The sequence below is a fragment of the Dromiciops gliroides genome, chromosome 3, assembly GCF_019393635.1.
Source record: "Dromiciops gliroides isolate mDroGli1 chromosome 3, mDroGli1.pri, whole genome shotgun sequence".
NCBI lineage: Eukaryota > Metazoa > Chordata > Mammalia > Microbiotheria > Microbiotheriidae > Dromiciops > Dromiciops gliroides.
In genome coordinates this window covers 360,631,052-360,652,555 of record NC_057863.1, presented here as the reverse complement: position 1 = coordinate 360,652,555, position 21,504 = coordinate 360,631,052, and the positions used below count along the sequence as shown (strand labels likewise).

Here is a 21,504-nt window from a genome sequence, read left to right as displayed (position 1 = left end):
TGCCCAGGGTCACACAGCTAGTAAGTGTCAAGTATCTGAGGCCGGATTTTAACTCAGGTACTCCTGAATCCAGGGCTGGTGCTTTAACCACTGCACCATCTAGCTGCCCCCTCTTGGGTATTTTATAATGGAAATTTCTTTGTTTATTGGTTGAATTAAGGGTATTTTAGCTCCTTTCCAACTCTCAGATTCTCTGATTCTTTGTGGGGAAAACCCTTTGTAGGGATTCTCTCTACTCTCTGATTTACAACTTATCTGTAAATTGTAGTTTTAGAAAATCACCTGGTGCTAGTGAGAGTTTTTAGTCATCTGCCCGTGATCACACAGACTACAGAGTATGTCAGAAACAGAACTCAAACCCAGGTCTTCTTAACCCCAGACAGTCCTTTATCCATATGAGTGTAGACTCTTACTATTTGTGTTTTTCTCTTTTTGTTTTAAATTAGAAACAGTTTTTTCCAGTGAACAAAAAAATCTATAATTTCTTTGGGGTAGTACCTTGGAAAAGGAAAGGCTGAAACAATTAATACAAATATATATATATATATATATATATATATATATATATATAATATGCACATACATAAACACTATAACATAACACACACTATATATACATATGACTATATATGTATGTGTACACACACACACACACACACACACACACACGCACACAGATGAACGGAACAAAGTTCCCCATTCACCATGTCCAAAAAATGTATATCTGAATCTGTACTTTTAGTTCATCACTAATCTTACAGGAGTTATCATGCTTTATCATTGATTCTTTGAAAACATGGCTGATCATTGCAATGCTAAGAGTCGTCTTTCAAAGTTGTTTGTTTTTACAATATTGTTATATAAATTATTCTACTGGGTTCTGCTCATGTAGCTTCATCAGTTCATACCAATCTTCCCAGGTTTCTTTCAAACTGTTGTCTTCATCATTCCTTATTGAGCACAATAGTGTTCCATTATAACTATTTCAAATTAATTAACATTGATTTTTTTCCACAGTTGATGGACACCCCCTTACTTTCTAGTTATTTGCCACCACAAAAAGAGCTCCTCTGAACATTCTTATACATGTGGGACCTTGTCCTCTTTCTTCAATCTCTTTGATGGTATAGGCCTAGTTAGGGTTTGCTGGGTCAGTGGGTATGCACAGTTTTGGGGCATAGTTCAAGTGCTTTCCAAAATGACTGTTCTTCTGTCCTCATATATCTGTTATGATTAATATTCAGTATAAACCGAATATTATATTCCTCTGTGGAGCCTAGAGTAGCTTTGAAAGACTTCCATATTTACTTAGGCATACATGTCTTACTGTTTGATAGAAAGACTAAATTGACTTTATGTAAGTATACATTTGAATTATTTTTGTGATGCTTTACTTAAGACATTAATTTCTATTTATCTTTCAAATATTGGAATTGATTTTTCTATACTTCTTTTTTTGGGGGGAGGGTAGGGCAATGAGAGTTAAGTGACTTGCCCAAAGTCACACAGCTAGTAAGTGTCAAGTGTCTGAGACCATATTTGAACTCAGGTCCTCCTGAATCCAGGGCCGCTGCTTTATCTACCATGCCACCTAGCTGCCCCTTTTTCTGTTACTTCGAAAGTGACTTATGTCTGTAGTTCACCATTTGCTGTAAACTTTTTTGTTTAGAACTACTTTTGTTTATACATATCAAACCTGTCAAAATTAATTTTAGAATGCAAAAAGTTTTCATTGAGACATTTTTACGGTTTAAGATATGCCTGATAGGAAGTTTGTATAAATCTGATTTAGATCATGAAATCCATTGAAGCTTAAGAAATGTTTATTTAATGAGTTAATATAGCTAAGGTCATACTTATACATTTAAATACATAATTCCTTTGCAATAAGTGTTTGTGCTTTAAACTTAAAGAAGGTGTTTTGTTTTGTTTTGTTTTAGCCTTAAAAAAAATCATTACTGTCACTTTCTAAGTGACAATCCCTGGGTAGGAATATGAGTTGATAGGGAATGATAGACATAGAAAAAAAGAGCATTAACAACTCATTTTGTAAGGTACATAGAAACAATGGAGGGGGGAGGTGCATAAAGAAAAACAGTCATTTATTATTACCTTTTAAAGCTTGCATATATATAAACATATATACACATATATTGTATTTTAAATCCCTATAATAGCTGCTATTTATATAATGCTTTAAGGTTTATGTTTATATATATGTATTATGTATGTATATATACATATATATATAATCTCACTGATATGGTAGGAATTCATATCTTTATTCCTTTCCTTTATGACTTGAAATGCCTGAGAAATGCCTGAGATTGTCAATGATTGTTGATTTTACAATAAAAAAGAAAAGTTAAAAAACCAAAAATCATTGCTGCTACTTCCCAGTAACAGCTACTGAGATTTCTCTCTGTAACAGAAATGTATATGTAAAAACATGTTACTCATATAATTTGTGCTTTTTCATTGTTTGAACTTTATTTTGAATTATTCTGTAATTTCATAATTTGCCCTCGAATTGAAGGACTTTTTCTCTTTTTTAATTATTCCTAGCCTTTAATCTGGACAATGAACAACCAGATTATGATATGGATTCTGAGGATGAGACATTATTAAATAGACTCAACAGGAAGATGGAAATTAAGCCTCTACAATTTGAAATTATGATCGACAGGCTTGAAAAAGCCAGTTCTAATCAGGTATAGTACTCCATAAAAATACAATTTTATCTTGTTTTCTTATTAATCTAATGGATAGTTAGCTCTGTTTTCATTTTGTTGAATGTTTTAAAAATGCATTTGCTTTTCCTTGAATTTCTTTTGTTTGATACTTTGCAGTTCCCATTTATAATATCCTTTGAGTTCAACACATGAGTTGAGTTCAAATACCATCTTTCCCTTTAGAAGTATTTGAGACAGATATTTGTACATATATACTAAAGAAGTTAGAATGGTTAGCTCTTGTCATTGCAGTTAGTCCACACAATCCTCTCATAAAGAAGCTAATAGTTTCTGCCAATCTCATCTGCCCATCTGTGTTTCTTTTTTTGAAGAATCCTAGATGAGCCACTGTAAAAAAATAAGTGCACTTGTGAGTTACCGACTCCTCATTGGTGAGTTGATGGTGAGCAAGAAAGCTTTCAGAAGTACTGACGCTATATAGACGGCTCTTTTCACAGCCCCTTCATAGTTTTGGAATATTTGAAAGCTAGTTCTTCTTTCTAGTATTTGCTTTTTAGTATTGTGTCTTAAAAAAATAGTATTATGTCTAGCAACCTACTTTTAAAGAAAACCTTGTATTTGTTAATTTAGATTGGGGGTAGGGGGTGAGGCAATTGGGTTTAAGTGACTTGCCAGGGTCACACAGCTAGTAAGTGTGAAGTGCCGGAGGCCAGATTCAAACTCAGGTCCTCCTGAATCTATGGCTGGTGCTTTATCCACTGTGCCACCTAGCTGCCCCAATCTAGATTTTAAAAAAAAAAATGTTTTTTATGGGGCAGTGAGGGTTAAGTGACTTGCCCAGAGTCACACAGCTAGTAAGTGTGTAAGTGTCAAGTGTCTGAGGCTGGATTTGAACTCAGGTCCTCCTGACTCCAGGGCCGGTGCTCTATCCACTGTGCCACCTAGCTGCCCCTATTTCCTTTATTCTTAACTTTGCAGAGGAACTCATTAAAGTGTTCCTTTTTATTAATTAATAATAATAGCATTTTTATAATACTTTAAATTTTGCAAAGTGCTTTAAATATATTCTCACAGGTAAGTGCTATTATTATCTCCATTTAACATATGAGGAAACTGAGGCTAACAGGCTAAACAATTTGCTAGGATCACACAGTTTATAGTATGAGAGAGGATTCAAATTCATGTCTTCCTGACTCCAAATCCAACACTATACACTGTGCTACTTGGCTGACTGCCATTTTAAATGTAATCTTATTTCTCTTGATAGCTTTCATTTCTGTTTCACATTTATTTATATATCTGTCTACTAGAGCTTTCTCTTGTAGTAAATATTTTAGAAAGATAGTGGGGGAAAAAAAGCAGTTCAGCAAAACCAGTTGGCACTTCAGCTATGTTTTAGAGTATCTGCAATATTCCACACCCATAGTCCTTCACCTCTGCAAAGAAGAAAAGGGCAGTATATTTAATCAGCTCTTATTCTGGGACCAAAAGTAAAATAGGTTGTCTGAATGAGATCTACTGTAGGTAGATTAGCTGAAATTTTTGCTTAAATATTAGAGGAACCAAATTTATTAATTGTCCCTCTTGGGAGGTCTAGCAACTAGCTGTCAGGTTGGAAGAATGCAAATGTTGCCAAATGCAAGAATCTGAATAGAGCTGACCTTAAGGGGAAACCTAGAAAAGACAGCATGATATCAAAGAAAATCAGAACTAAGAAGAGATTCGTCAAGATAATGGAGAAGTTAAATGAGAAGTATAAAGACCAGTTACTGCTGAGATAAGTTATCCTGTGGCAAGGTGGAGTTATTCTCTGTCTCATTTGTTTTATCTTTCCCAACCCATTGTCTTAAAGGAGGCATAGATAGATTTCTGAAGGGAGAGGGTATGGAACAAGCATTTATTAAGCTCCTAATGTGCCAGGCACTATTCTAAATGCTTTACAAATGTCTCATTTAATCCCGATGAACCTGAAACTAAAGAATCTGCTAATTAGATCTTTTTTTATAATTTTAATTCCAAATGCCTTCATATTTTGAAAGAATATATCATTAAAATTTTAGCTAAAGGAAAACATTTTAATTGGTCAATAAGCATTTATTAAGTACCTGCTATGTTGCAGGCCCAATGCTAAAGACTGGGAATACAAAGAAAAGCAAGACAATCACTGTTCACAAGGTGCTCACAATTTAACATAGCAATAACTATGTACAAACAAGCTATATATAATATAAATTGGAAATGATCAGTAGAGGAAAGGCACCAGAATCAAGTGTATTGGGAAAGACTTCCTATAAAGAAATTAACTGAGACTTCAAGGAAGTTAGGAGACAGAGATGAAGTATTCTAGGTATGGAAGACAGAGAGGAACATGAAGGAAGCCAGTGTCACTGGATCACAAAGTAGATGGTGGTGGGGAGAGGTTATTAAGGTAGCGGGGGCCGGGGGTTTGGGGGGCACTGGAAGTTTATTGAAATAGAGGATGACATGGTTGCCCCTGTTCTTTAGGAAAATCACTTTGACAGCTGAGTGGATGATGAACTGGAGTGGGAAAATGCTTGGGGCCCGAAGAACAACCAGAAGAATATTTCCAGGATTCCAGGCATAAAGTGATAAGGGTCTGCACCAGGGCGGTGACAGTGTTAGGGGAGAGAAGGGTGAAGGGAGCAGATGCCTAATAAATATTATGAAGGTGAAATCAACCGGCTATAAAGTATATGGAGGATGAATGAGAATGAGAAGTAAAGGACGAAACCTAGGTTGTAAGCTTCGGGGACTAGAAGGATGAATACCTTAATCAATAATAGGGCACTTTTTGGGGAAAGGTAATGAGTTCAGTTTTGGATATACTGAGTTTGAGATGTCTATAGGACATCATAAAGCAGTTGGAGATATGAAACTCAAAGACAGCAGAGAGTTTAGTTATTATCATTTGTCCATAGACTATAGATACTAAAGAATTACCACATTAATGTATTATATTATATGTTACCTTTGCTGATGCTAGTAATTCTTAATTATATAGTAGTTTATGGGTTAAAGAAGTTGGTTTTTTTCCTCCTTACAACAGCCTTTTAATGTATGTAGTGAAATATTATCTCTAGTTTTTAGAAAGATTAAGTCACTTGCCCTAAATCATATAAATAGGACTTGAACTCAGGATTCCTAAGTCTAAATCCAGTGTTCTTGTCACTACATTGTGCTTTCAGCCACTCTCAGATGTTTTACTGGCAGCCTGTCATATTAGTTCATCAGTTTAATTAACTTATTAATACTTTATAGGATCTTGTCACTTATTCAAAAGTGATTTTCTGAATTCCTTATTTCCTTAACAATTTTCTCTTAAGTATATATTAATTTGCCTATTTACTCATCTCTCTAGTCAAATCCAACTTTTGTCAAGCCCTATCTTTTTCCCCCATCTTTAAAAATACATTTTTTTGTGGGGGGAAAAAGCTACCTTATTTTTTAGACATAGAATTTTATTTGGGGAAGTTTGTGCCATTCTGATTAGGGGTTTGTAGGATCTCAGATTGAAAAGTTCTGTGAAGATTTTCAAGGCTAAACCAAGGTCCAAAAGGGTTAAGTTACTTGCCCATAATTAAATTTCACTTCTTTTCTTAAAAAACTTTTAGTTCTCCATTGTTTGCTGATTGAGCCCAAACTCCATGGTATCCCATTCAAAGCTCTGCACAGTTACCATGTTTGTCTCCTATGGCTCAAATACTTATTCCTCTCCAAGAAATGCAGCGCCTCCCCCCCCCCCCCCCCCCCGCCCCCCAACCTGACATTCATCATCAACTCCAACTCAGATACCATCAAGTTAGTATCAGTGGACTAGCTGATCTTTCATGTCCCTTTGCAGCTCAAAATTTGTGAGCCTGGTAAATTTTCCTACCCAAGCATAAGTAATCTCTTTTGCCCCAGAATTTGGCATTTATCTTGAGAAAATTCTGACTCTCTGGACTTATTGCTCAGGTATACTTTCTACCTTTTTTTCAACTTCTTTTTTTTTGAGAGGGGGGTGTGAGGCAATTGGGGTTCAGTGACTTGCCCAGGGTCACACAGCTAGTGTCAAGCATCTGAGTCTGGATTTGAACTCAGGTCCTCCTGAATCCAGGGCCAGTGCTCTATCCACTGCACCACCTAGCTGCACCTCAGCTTCTTTTTATGCATTGCCTTCCCTCATTTGGATATAAGCTCCTTGAGGGCAGAGACTCTATTTTTGTTTCTATTTACGCATCTGGTGCCTATCTTACAGTGCCTGGCACATAGTAAATATTTAAATGCTTTTAAACTTTGAGTTAAATCCTTTCCCTATTGTTTTTTATTATTTGTACATCTTAGCTTCCCTAGGGGATTCTAAACTCCTTGAGAATAGGGAGAATCTCTTTTCTATCTTTGCATTTTTCGGTGCCTGGCATTCTGCTTGTATGTAGCAGAATTTCAATAAATGTTTAATAAATTAAATTAGTATTAAATATAATTGGTCCTCATACTTTTTTCTGAATTTATATTTAACAGTTGAGAAATTATTTAAATACCTGCTATGTGGGTTTTGTTTTCCTTGTTTTGTTTTGTTGGGCAGTGAGGGTTAAGTGACTTGCCCAGGGTCACACAGCTAGTAAGTGTCAAGTGTCTGAGGCCAGATTTGGACTCAGGTCCTCCTGAATCCAGGGTCAGTGCTTTATCCACTGTGCCACCTAGCCGCCCCCTCAGGTTTTTTTAAGAAACCTCTTTTCCTCTTGTTTGAAAATATTGTGGGGTTGGTTTTTTTTGTTGTTGTTCGTTTGTTTTTTTAACTATCCCATTCACTTATATTTATAACTTTCAAGTTTAATTTGCCCATGTGTCCATATAATGACCTTTCTGTGTTTGGAACAGGATTTTTTGAGATCCACTTTATCACGTGGTCCCATCTCTGATTAACCCAGTACATTGGTTTAAAAAAAAAAAAGTCTCCATAAACTTATGGTATTTTTTATCGTTATCTAATTCCACGATGGCTTTAGGATTGAACAGCCAGCTAAGCCATAGAAAATTTTATTGCATAAGATGATTGCTGATTTCCTTCCCATTGCCTTTTCTTTATTTCTAACCACCCCCACCCACCAATTTAATTACCAGTAAAAAGCTGGTGATTATTGTTTAAGACATAGATATGTTTTTATACAACTATACTGGATTGCAGAATGCTAGAAAATGAGTATAATGTTTTTTGTTCACTCATTTGCTGAAATTTTGCTTGCTGTTTTTTCCTATAAATTAAGTATGAGGAATCTTTAGCCCAGCAGATCAGATCCAAATTTTAAAATGCTTTCCCCTTCCTCACTCCTTCTGGAGCTTAGACAGTTATTGTTATCCCTTTAAGAAGGGGAGTTTATATAGGCTTAAGGATTAGCATTGTTGGAAGAGCTAAGGATCAGTTAATCAGAAGAGTTAATTAGTTAATGGACATTTCAGAAGGAGTTTAGTGTTAGTGGAGACTTCTACTTTTGTTGTCACTAAACTTTACTCTTCTCTTTCTCCTTGTTTTCTTTCTAGTCCTCTTTATGTAGTTCTATTTGTAATTCTTATCACATTTTAAAACTTAAATAAATGTTTTATTGACACATTAAAAATTGATATTACTTCCTAGTGATTCCTCTCTCTCTCAATAGTCATCTCTTATAAAAATGAAGTATACTTAAAACAAATCAACACATCTGTCATATATGACAGCACATGCCTCATTCTGCACTCATGTAGCCCATCACTTCTCTTTAAAGAGGATTTTTTTATGCTTCAGTGTTGGTACTCTGAAGTCACAATTGGTCACTGTCTTAATGAGTTCTAATCTTTTGTTTTCTTTTATATTACCTTTGGTCCTTATACAAGGTGTTCCCTTGGTTCTGCTTACTTTACTCTATATTAGTTCTTACAAGTCTTCCCAAGTTTTCTTGTGTTCTTCATATTTGTTATTTTATATGGAGCAATAATATTCCATTACATTCATTTACCACAATGTCTTCAGCCATTTCCTAATTGATGTGCATCCCTTTACCTTTATTTTGAATTATCTTGTTGTTGTCTCTCTTCAGTCTATTATTTTACTCTTTACATCTTCTGTCCCCCCCCACCTTGTTTTTTCTTATACTATTTCTCTCCTTTTGTTCCTTCTCTTGACTCCCTCTCTACCTTTTTAAGTGACTGAAATGGCACAGAATTATACAATCTTAGATCATTAGATTTGAAAAGGACCTTAGGGTCTTTTGGTTCAGCCTTAGCAAGTGCCACAATCCTTTGTACAACATACCTGACAGATATTCATTTATCCTGTTTTTTAATACCTTTGGAAGCTCAGAACTCATTACTTCTGGAGGTAGACTTTCATTTTAGGACTTGTCTAGTTTTTAACCCTCTTCTATAATGTGCCAGTCTTATTCCTTCTACCTTTCATTAATTGATCTTAATAATTCTAAAGAAACAACACAATCATAAGAACTGTGTCAGCTTTTCTAATTTTTGCAGGAAATTGTGTCAGTTCTCAATTGTTTCTCCAGCTTAACTACCCTATAGTTTGTCAGCTGGCATATGATATTGTTTTTCAGATATTTCACAATATTATTTGCCCCCTCCTTTATATTCCAATTTTATCACTGTCCCTTTAAAATGTAATTTCAACAAAATTGTAACAATGGTCTAATCAATATGGAGTCCTCCATAATCAAGGATAGCAGCCACAATTGGACTCTTAACATCACATCAAAGTCCTCCAAGTGCTTATAAAAGATATAGAAGTGGCATTTAAGAAAACACAAAATGGGCAAATTGGCTTGATTTTACTGAGTATATCACAAGCAGGTCTATGTTAGTGGTAACCTAATTTTGAGAGCATCAATGGGTTGATTCTATAGGTACCTGAAGGAGAATATATCAAAGTATCTTTGGACCTTATTACTAGTTTAAAAAACAACAACAGCCCAGAACAGACAAATACCAAAGGACATGCCTCCTTTCTCATCTAGATAAGTTTATGGGAATAATGTACACATTCCTTAATAGTATCCTTGATGAAGTTACAGACTTTTGTAAATGATAATTCACATCTTTATCATCACATGATTGATGAAAGATGTAGAGAATATAAGATCCCAGTGGGATTATTGTTAAGTATAAAAAAAAGTATTTTCTTTGGTAGAGCAAAGTAATACCTCAAAAATTCTCTGTCAAGAAGGTCTTCCATGTTAGAATTATATAAAAGTCCTCAAAAAATACAACAATTTTATTTCATGAATCTCTTACAATTAATCTCAAGTAAGACATAACTGAACATGTGTGCTTGCTGAAGATTTTTAATGATTCCATAGAAAAGGTCCAGTATATATAGCTCAAGTAGAAGATGGATACTCTACAAATGGGAAGGTCTTCCAGATGCTTCTGCTCATGTACAACATTATGCTGAGTGTATTAAATTAAGAAAATGCAGAGTCATAGGATCATATGATCAACACTGTCTTTTGGATGGATTCTGTAATTACTTGAGTTAGCTCTAACTATCCAAACAGAAAATATTAAGTAGATGAAGAATTCTCATTGTTTAGTCTATGAAAAATCATGGAAAATGCTACCCAGAAAATTCATTTATGTATGTGTATATATACATAAATCCATATATACATGCATGCACACATATCTTTACATATATCATGTACATATATTATACATGCACATCCATCCATCCATCCATCCATCCATCCATAATACCCATGTTTGTAATGTATGTCTTACACAGGCACAAGAAATGATAGATAATGACTTAGGCCCAGAATAGAATAGGCAGGAGAGCAAGGTAGATTACTTTAGGAAAATAACAGTGTTCTTTGACCCCAGTCTTCGTCTTTCTTTTTTAACACTAGCTTTCTTTCTTTTTTTGTGGGGCAATGAGGGTTAAGTGACTTGCCCAGGGTCACACAGCTAGTAAGTGTCAAGTGTCTGAGGCTGATTTGAACTCAGGTCCTCCTGAATCCAGGACCACTGTGCCACCTAGCTGCCCCAGCACTACCTTTCTTATAATGATAACTTAATAGCTGCAAACTCTCTATCCATGTGCCAGGCACTAAGCTAAATGTTTGTGATATGAATAACCACACTTCTTCAACTCCTCTTGACCCTCTCCCCTTCATATTTTTGACTGTCAAGGAGCTCACAGTCTGTTGGTGTAGACAGCATGCAAATGACTGCTCAAATGATATATACAGAATAAATTAGAAATAATTACTGAATGAAGGCACTGACATTGAGGATCAAGAAAGGCTTCTTGTAGAAGGTGGGATTTTGGCTAGGACTTGAAGGAAGCCAGGAGGCTTTGATGAAGAGTGAGAGAATTCTAGGCATGGGTACATCCAGTGAAAATGTTCAGAGTAGGGAAATACGGAGTGTATTATGTGTGAAAAATATAGCAAGGAGGACAGTGTTACTGTATCTCAGAGTACATGGGGGTAAGTAAGGTGTAAGATGAATAAAAAAGGTAGAAAGGGGCTAGTTTATGGTTTTGAAAACCAAACCAAAAATAATTTTGCATTTGATTCTAGACATGATAAGGGCACTGCTGGAATTTATTGAAAAGAGGGGTAACATAGACTTGAATTTTTGGAAGATCAGTTTGACAAGTGAGTAGAGGATGGACTGGAAAAACTTGAGGCAGGGAGACCATCAGACTACTATGATTTTATAACTGTGAGATAATGAGGGCTTTCACCAGGGTGGTGGTTGTTTAAGAGAAGAGAAGGGGGCTTATAGGAGAGATATTATGAAGTTATAATCTACAAAACTTGGTACCTGATCAAATATACACGGTGAAAGACTTTGAGGAGTTGACCATGGTACCCAAATTATGAGCTTGGATGGGAAGATGGTGATGTCTTCTTCAATAATAGGAAAGTTAGGAAATGGGGTATGTTTTTTGGGGAAGATGAGTTCAGTTTTAGACATATTGAGTTTATGTTATGTCTGTGAGACGCTGTTCTAAATGTCCAGTAAGAAGTTGAAGATGTGAGACTGGAGGTCAAGAGAGAGCTTAGAGTGGAACAAATAAATCTGAGAATCATCTACATAGCAATAATAATTGAATCCATGAGGATAATCCTTCTCCCCCTCCCCACCCTAAAGATTATCAACTCATATGCCTACTTTCCTGTCTGTAAAATCTTTATTAGATGAATCTGCACATGTACTGAGGGCACTCTTGATAAGGGTATTAGAAAGAAACAGTTATATAGTCTGCACAAGTAGGTGATAACATTCAACAAATAATTATGTAGGAAATATGGCACAAAGTATACTCTTTTTTTTTTTTTTTTTTTTTTAGGCAATGGGGGTTAAGTGACTTGCCCATGGTCACACAGCTAGTAAGTGTCAAGTGTCTGAGGCCGGATTTGAACTCAGGTACTCCTGAATCCAGGGCCGGTGCTTTAACCACTGCGCCATCTAGCTGCCCCTACAAAGTATACTCTTAAAGAAAGATATGATTAAATAAAAAGAGCACAAGCAATGAGAGGAAGAGATGACTAGTGGATAGCCTTTATGAGCCATTGATATCTTGTACTCTTAAGAGACTGCAACAAGTTTCCCCAGGACACTAAGTTTATCACCCATTGAGAAGGCAAGAAATATAATACCCATTATACATATGAAGTCATGCAAAACATATTTCCACTTTAGCTATATTGTGAAAAAAAGCAAAAAAAAAAGAAATAGGAAAAATATGTTTCGATCTGCACTCAGAACCCATTAGTTCACATTCTGAAGATGGATAGCATTTTTAAACATGAGTCCTTTGGAATTGTTATGGATCATTGTATTGGTCTGAGTTGCTAAGTCTTTCACAGTTCCTTATCTTTACAGTATTGCTGTTATTGTGTTAATTGTTCTCCTGGTTATGTTTACTTCACTTTGTATCAATTTATATGTCTCCCCAGGTTTTTGTGAAGCCATTTCCTTCATCATTTCTTATTACGCTATAGTTAGTATTTCATCATAATCATATATAACTTGTTCATCCATTCCCCAGTTGATGGCCATCTCCTCAGTTTCTAATTCTTTGCCACCATAAAAAAAGCTGCCGTAAATATTTTTGTACTTATAGCTATCCTGTCCCAGTCTCTCACATTTCTCACATTTCCAGCTGCCTTTTAGACATCTCAGACTATATGTCAAGTAGGCATCTTAAACTCTGTGTGTTCAAGCAGAAGTCATCTTTCCCTCTAAATTTTCCTCACTGCTTACTTTCCCCATTACTGTAGAAGGCAACATCATTCTCTCAGACCCTTGGGCTCACAACCGAGGAATCATCCTATACGTCTCAATATCTCTCACCATCTGCCTCTTCCACTAGCAAATGTGTTACCAATGTCTGTTGATTTCACCTTTGCAAGATCTCTCATATACCCCACTTCTCTTCTTTGACACTGCCACCATTCTGATTCAGGCCCTTATCACCTCATGCCAAGACAATTACAGTAACTTGCATGTAGATATGCCTGTCCCAAGTATCTCCCTACTCAATCTATCCTCCATTCAGCTACCAAAGTGATTTCCCTAAAATTCAGGTCAGACCATGTCACCCCTCTACTCAGTAAACTATAGTGGCTCATTATTGCCTCTAGGATCAATTGCAAAATCCTCTGTTGGCATTCAGACCCTTCATAACCACCACCACTACCCCACCACCACCCCCTCCTTTTCATTCTTTTTATCCCTTACTCCATGACATTGGCTTCCTAGCTATCAAGTCTTACCTGAAATGCTCTGTCTCCTCTGCTCTGACTACTGACCTTGCCTACTTCCTTTAAGTCCCATGTAAAATCCTGTTTTCTCTAGGCAGCCTTCTCTAGCTTTTTTTTTTTTTGGGTGTAAGGCAATTGGGGTTAAGTGACTTGCCCAGGGTCACACAGCTAGTAAGTATTAAGTGTCTGAGGCCAGAACTCAGGTCCTCCTGAATCCAGGGTCAGTGCTCTATCCACTGCGCCACCTAGCTGCCCTCTAGCCTTTCTTAATTCCAGTGACTTTCCTCTACTAATTATTTCTCATTTTTCCTTGTAAATAGCTTGTTTATGCATATTTGTTGTCTCCTCCATTAGCTTCTAATTTCCTTGAGAGCAGAGACTGCCTTTTGTTTCTTTTTGTTTTCCCAGTGCTTATCAAAGTGTCTAGCACATAGTAGGTACTTAATTAATGTTTACTGATTGATCATTGATACATTGGGAGATGCAGATTCAGGCCCTGCCCACTGTATTCTGCCAGGTGGAATGAATTCTGAGATATGCTGAGCCAGCTCCTATCACTCTACAAGCTGATTGTTAAATTTTCATTGTGAGCAATTATACTTTAGAAATTGGCAAATGCTACAAATGAGGACTTGATTTGATCAGCAAGATATAAGAAAATAATATTTCACATAAGAAAAAATATTAATAATGGAGATTAAAATTAAAATGTGTCCTGTGTACATTTTTCTCTGAAGAGCTGGTTGTTAAATATTTACTATCATACTCTTGGTTGGACTGAACTGCAGCACTGCCCCCCTGCTTCATTCAACCAACCCAGAGGAATAGGCAGGAGACTAATACCCTATACCCTTTGCCCCTACCCTGGCACAACTGTCCTGTGAGAATTATTATTAATTCATCATCTGTCCACTATTATCTCTCTGGCTAACAGTCTTCCATCATGTATTATTCTTCCTATCCCTGAATTATTCAATCACAGATCACACATAGGAGCAAACAGTCTCTACTCCTTACTTTCTCTTCTTTCATCTCCATACTTTTCAACTCCACTCCACCCGTCTGACTGATCTTCTCTTGTATATTCTTTACCATCTCTCTATCAATTCTTTTCCTACTGACTTCAGACATGTCTAAGTCTCTCCTTTCCTTAAAACATCACTGGAATCTTCCAACCCTTCAAGTTATCGTTCCCTCCATCTCAGTTAAATGCCTAGAAACAATTGTCTATATTCATTTATTATATTTCCTCTATCTACTCTCGGTTATTCCTCAATGCTTTGTAATCTTGTTTCCAATATCATCACTTCATTGAAATTTTTCTCTTCAAAATTATGAATATTCTTAATTGCCAGATCTTAAAGTCTTTTTTATATTCTTGTTCTTCTTTACCTTTTCCCTGTATTTGACACAGTTGACCATTCTTTATTTCTCTGTACTCTCTCTGCTTTGGGTTTTTGTGACACAGCTCTCTTTTCATTCTTCTATCAGTCTAACCACTCCTCTATTCATTTGCTGGCTTATTCATTCATATCATGTCACCTAACTATAAGTATTCCCCAATGTTTTCCTCTCTGTGTATTCTCTTTGTGACTTCATTAGCTCCTATGACTTATTATCAATTCAGATGATTTATAGCTCTCTATATTGAGTTCTTGTCTACTTTGTTTTAGTCTCTCATATCCTTGTGAGCGTGGATTGTTTTTTTCCTTGTTACGTGCGTGCCTAGCACCTAACAAAGTACTTGGCACGTTATAAGCATGTAATACTTGTTTGACTGATTGATGTAATGCCCATATTATTGAAATCCTGGAGTCACTGAAGTGGATCTATTTAGTCATTTTTCCTTTTGTCCATGTTTTTTTTTATAAATTACTGACAATGACTCTGAGATTGGTTCTTCATGTTCCTTCAACTTTCTTCTTGTAGAAGATGGAATTTTAGTTGATAATCAAGGGAAGCTTAGAGACAGAGAAGAGGGAGAGAGTTCTAGATATGGGGAACATCCTGTATGAAAGGAGTAGGGGATGAAATTTTGTGTTCAAAGAACATTGAATTGTACTGTGTCAGTAGATTCCAGATTTGGGGATAGGAAGAGTAGGGTATAAGAAGACTGGAAAGGTATAAACCATGCCATTTTATAAAAGCCAAACAGGATTTTATATTCAATCCTAGAGGTGATAGGGAACAACTACAATTTATTGAAAAAGGGGGTAACAAGGTCAAACTTGCATTCAAAAGATCAGTTTGACCGTTGAGTAGAAGATGGATGGGAGTGGGGAGAGACTTGAAGCAGGTAGACAAAACAGTCTTTTGCAAACATCTCAACATGAAATGCTCAGAGCTTGTGCTAGGGTGTGTCAGAAGATAAAAGGAAGTGTATGTAGATATGATCTGAAGGTTAAATCAACAGGCTTTAGCAAAGATTTTGATTATGGAGAGTGAGAGAGTGGAATCCAGGATAGCACCCAAGTTGTGAAGCTGAGTGTCAAGGAGGATGGTAGTACACTTAATAGTAATAGGAAGTTTAGTAGAAGGGTGGATTTATGGGAAAAGATATTGAGCACAATTCTGGAAGTGTTCAAGTTATCTTTGAGACAGCTAGTTCTAGTAGGCAGTTGGAGATAAAAGACTGCAGTTCAAGGGGAAGGTGTCTGCATAGAGATGCTAGTTGAATCTATGGAAGCTTGGTTCCATCTATGAGAAAAAATGAAGCAGGGGAAGAAAAGGCCTAGGACAGAGCCTTGGGTGACATCTACAGTTAACAGGCAAGCCTGGATGAAGATCTGGCAAAGGAGACTGAGGAGTAATCAGACAGCAGGAGATTCACAATAGAGCATTGTATGTATAAAGAATACAGAACAGATCAAAGGCTGAAGGGTTCAAGAAGGCTAAGGATCAAGAAAAAACATGAGATTTGACAAAGAAATTATTAGTAACTTTGGAGTACTTCTTGCACAATCCCCTTCTCTGACATTGTCACCACCCTGATGCAAGCCCTCATTACTTGATACCTTGATTACTGGAATAACCTATATTGATTGGTCTCCCTGTCACAGCTTTCTTCCTACTCCAGTCCATCCTCTATTCAGCTGTCAAAGTGATCTTCCTAAAGCACTGGTCTGATCATGTTGTTGTTGTCCCCTATGGTGGTCCACATTATAAATAAAAATAAACATTACTGGTTCCTCATCATCTCCAGGACTAAATATGTTATCCTCTAGAACTCAAAAGTCCTTCATAACCTATGAAGGACAATCCCCCTCCTCCCTTTTCCATGAATAGGACATTCTATCTCCTAATTCTAGGCATTTTCACTGGCTGTTCCTCATCCCTGGAATTCACTCCGCCTTTTTGTCCTCCTGGTTTCCCTGGCTTTTCCCACTTTCTACAGGAAGCCTTTTCCTTTTCTAATGCATTCCTTCCACTGATGATTTCCACTTTATCCTGTAAATAGCCTGTTTGTACATAGTTGGTTTTGTGTTGTCTCCCTCATTAGACTGAGTTTCTTGAGAGTAGGGGCTATCATTTTCCTTTTTATCTTCAGTGCTTAACACAGTCCCTGGAACATAGTAGGTGCATAAGAAATGTTTATTGACTGACTGACAGTTTCTGTTCAGTAATGATGTCAAAAGCTAAAATGCAGTGTGTTTGTTAATAAGAAAGTGAGAGTAAAGAAAGTGAAGGCACCAATTGTAGATGGCCTTCCTAAGGAATTTAGCTACCAGAGGGTGGAGATATAAAGGATGATTGCTTAGTAGTGTTGGATAGATCAAGTGAGCATTTTTTTTTTAATGGGAGAGATATGAATGTGTTCGTGGGCAGTAAGGAAGCAGCCAGTAGATAGAGAATATTAATGAGAATTCATTGATGATGCAGGGGGCATTTTCTTGAGAAGATGAGATTGAATGACATCATTTGTGGATATAGAATGTTTTGCTTTGGCAAGAAGGACCACTTCTTCATGTGAGACAGGTTGGGGGAAGAAGATAATGACAGAAAAGTATTTGAATGCTAAGAGATGAGGAGGAGTTTGGGAGAAGGAGCTCTGGACACATGACAGATTTTTTGAGGTAAGGGGAGGAAAGAACATCAATGCTGGGATTATTACTAAAAATGAAACTAGGACACAAAAGGAAGTCATACCTAAGGAGGTTCTGATTCCTCTTAGGCAAATAAAGGAATTGGCAAAGTTAGTTTAATTATTTATCAAAAGGCAAAAAGAAACATTTTTATAGTACAGCTATTCATTTCACATTGTAATTTCTATGATTAACATTTTCTAGAAGACTAGCATGAAAATAATTGTAATTCATGTACTTAGTTCTTTTGTAGAGATATTGTCACTATAATGCTTCAGTTACTTCACATCTCTTCCCTAGAATTTCCTTATTTTGGTTGAACTTATAGACCTTTCTTTCATTTCTAAATGAGAAGGAAGAAAAATTCTCTGAAGAAATAATAAGATCATCTAAATTAAATCAACATATACTTTTAGACTTGGTAACTTTATTTGAATAAGAAACAAGGGAAATCAAAGTTTTGTAGACTACATAGAACTCTTATTCTTAATATGAAAGGTTTTTCCAGTATGATAAGTAATAGGTACTAAACATGGTACTAGGTAACAGGACCAAAAATTAACTCTAGTTTTACAGACCAGAAATAAATGGATGATGATGTGAGGTTCATCTCTTAAATTCCTTTTCTGGTTCTACTTATTTTATTCTGCTTCCTTTTGTGTCAGTCCAAACATGTTATTCTGAAACCATCATATGTGTCAACTCTTATAGTGTAGTAATATTCATATTACTACTCATATACCACAATTATTCCACCTTTTACCCAATTGACAGGTAACTATTCCCCCCCCCCCAGGCCCCACCCCCACCCCTGGTTATTTGCTACTACAAAAAAAGTTTCTATAAATATTTTTATACAAATGAGTTCTTTTCCTCTTTATTTGATTTTCTTGGGATATGTGCCTAAATAGTATCACTGGGTCAGAGGTATGTACAGTTTAGTGACTTTGGGCATGGAGGGGGGAACAAACCTCCAACAATTTTGAAAGAATTCATCTTTATCATCAAAGAACTCTGATCTAAGCAGTTAATAATAATGACTTCAAAAAACAATGATGCAACCTCCCTCTTAATTTTTAATACAGACATATTAAAGAGGCAAAATAAGATTTGCATTCTCTGACATGGCCAGTGTGTTTATTTCATTTGCTGGAATATGCATATTTATTACCAGGGATGGCTTCTACTTGAGATGAGATAGTGAGGGTGGTAGATTAGTGGGTAGTGGTAAATTTGCAAATAAGATCATCAATAAAAAACTTTTAATGCACAGGAAAAAAGTACAAGAGACATAAATAGAGCAGTTTTGTTACTACTTTATTAAATTACATACAGGTAATACATATGTATGTGCATCTTAAAAATTGTATGTAATAGAAGTTTACAGCTTCTTATAAAAAACTCTTGGAGTTTCGGGGTTTGTTTTGTTTTCTTTTATATTGAAATGTTCCTGTTTGTTAAAGTTCACAATAAAGAAAATTTTAAAAACAGAATATGGAGTCATTTCTCAAATGCCTGTGTAACAGCTTAAGCCACTGAATTGTTAGGGCAACGATTGGAATCCATTCCAAAATAGGTGAAAGGATTAAAAATTTGAGGATGTGGCATACAGCTAAAGCCTTTCCATCCTGACATTTTAAAATATTGGTGCCCCTCAAAAGTTAAATGTATAAAAGAACAGACATTTAACATATACTGTCACCATTTCCTAAGGAAATTTAACCATTGTAAATTAATTGCTCTGATAAGGGCACTTAAAAAAAGAACTCAGAAAGTATGTGATAGCCAAAGGTAACTATACTATTTTAGGATATAAATTTAAAGACCCAGTTTGTTTGTAAATTCTTATGTAGGAGAATGCTTCAAATTCTTGAGGAATAAGAAGATGTGGAGGGGAAAGCAGGTTGACAGGTGGCAAGGCAGATATTCAGAGATTATTTAAAGAGGTCTGCAAACTGTAAAAACATGGAAAAGATCTTAGGATTTTTGTAACAAAATTATTTTGCACCTCAATGAAAGTAGAACCAGCGTGTATGGATTTTTAACATAAGTCCCCAATGTACAACATAAAAAGTAGATATAGCACTAAGAAAAGTAAAGATTAGAAGAGCAACTGAATCAGACCAAGTATACGCGGAAGAAATCTGTGCTAAAGACAACACGGTTTTGAAAGTTTTAAATAATGAAAATTCTCAAGTTAGCCGAAAGAAGAGAATGTACCCAAATCTTGGAAAGGATTATTAACTTTATTACTACTCAGTATAATTTGAGAAAATATCAGTAACTGCTTACCCATTTGCCTACATTTCCAATTCTATAAAATCTTTATGAGATTAATGTGTACTGCACCCAGGGCATCCTTGATAAAGAATTAGAAAGGATTAGATAAACTTCCAGTGTTCTACTGGACAACATATTTACAGTCACACTATTACTTTAAATCTGCAGAAACTACAAGAGCCCACTATGTTTATTGTTTGTTGACTTGTGACAATCATTTGATTTCATATAAATCAGCAAATATTTTTATTGTGTGCTAGGCATTTTCTGCACTAGGTGTTGGTGATAAAAGCACAAAGACCAAACAGTCTCTATTTGCAGTGAGCTTATATTCTAATCATGTAGAAAACAAATGTGTATAAAATATATACAACACAAATTAACAAATTTAATATACACAAAGTAGTTAAATACAAGATAGTTTAGGAGGAAGGCCTCTAGCAGTTAGGGGCTGAGGAAAGGCTTCTTTCAGGAGATGATGCCTAACCTCCATTTTTAAAGGAAGACAGGGACTCTGTGAGGTATAGGTAATGAAGGAATGCATTCTAGACATTTGGACAGAAAGCCAGGCTATGGAACTGGGGATTAGAGTGTCTTAAATGAAGAACAGATAGATCAATTTGGCTGGATAGCAGAGAGGAGGAGGAGGCACAATGTTCTTGTCATGAAAATTTCTAAGTCTCGATGAAGAACAAGAAACGGAGTCTCCAAGCTGTAGAAAATAGGTTTATTGAGAGAGGGTACCTGTCTCACAATAAAGCCAGTCAGGACCTGAAAGACGTGGAGTAGTATAACTTGGCTGCTTTTATACCCTTGGCAGGGCTGTAAATTTTAGACCAACGTCTCCCATTATTTCTCCATAGCATAATGCAAATAGTACAGAAATGAAATATTTAACATGGTCACCATGCCCAAGTCATGGACATAGTCTTTCATGATGGCAACAGGGTCAAACAGGTACCTGGCAGTCAGCCAATTTGAAGTCTACTGCATAACATAAAAAATGCCCATTGATGCCTTCAGCTTAGAAGATACTATTTTTAGTACCTTGGTTGAACATTTAACCACAATGAAAGAAGATGGTCAAGAGAGAAGTTCACAATAGGAACATGTTACACAATTTCTTTCCTACTTACTGCATTTGCTTAAGCTGCTAAAGAATACTCAGAGTATATTGAGAGCAAGTTACAAAATATCTTAACCCAAGAGACTAAAGAACACTTAAACATGAGTAAATCACCATTTGTAGTCTATTATACTGATTACTTATCACAGTTAAATCACTGATGTCTAAGGGTTGGGGAAAATCTCACATCCTTTAAGAATAGAAAGTTAAGTTGAGGCCAGTTTGTAAAGGGTTTTTAAAAGCTAGGTTGATGAGTAAATATTTTTTCATACATACAATAGGTCAATCTCTGGAGTTAGTCAGGTAGGGAGGTCACATGGTCAGATTTGTGCTTAAGGAAAATTACTTTGGCCACAGTTGAAGAATGAACTCTAGAGTTAGGAGAACTGTGAATCAAGAAGACCAATGAAGTTCTTGCAATTATCTAGGTCAGAGGTGATGAAGACCTGAAGTAAAGTGGTAGCTGTGTGAGTGAAGAGAAGGGGTTGGATGCAAGAGATGTTGTGAAGCTAGAAATGGTAAGATTGGGTAACTGATGGATATGTGGGATGAGTGAGAGT

At 36.0% G+C, this 21,504-nt stretch overlaps 1 protein-coding gene across 1 annotated transcript in view; it reads left to right on the top strand.

Moving 5' to 3' along the window:
• The window catches only part of EPC2 (enhancer of polycomb homolog 2), a 183,503-nt gene that overhangs the window by 100,585 nt on the left and 61,414 nt on the right, over positions 1–21,504 (top strand). The window contains 1 exon segment of the mRNA XM_043995732.1: positions 2,566–2,711. Coding sequence (XP_043851667.1) covers positions 2,566–2,711 — 146 coding nt within the window.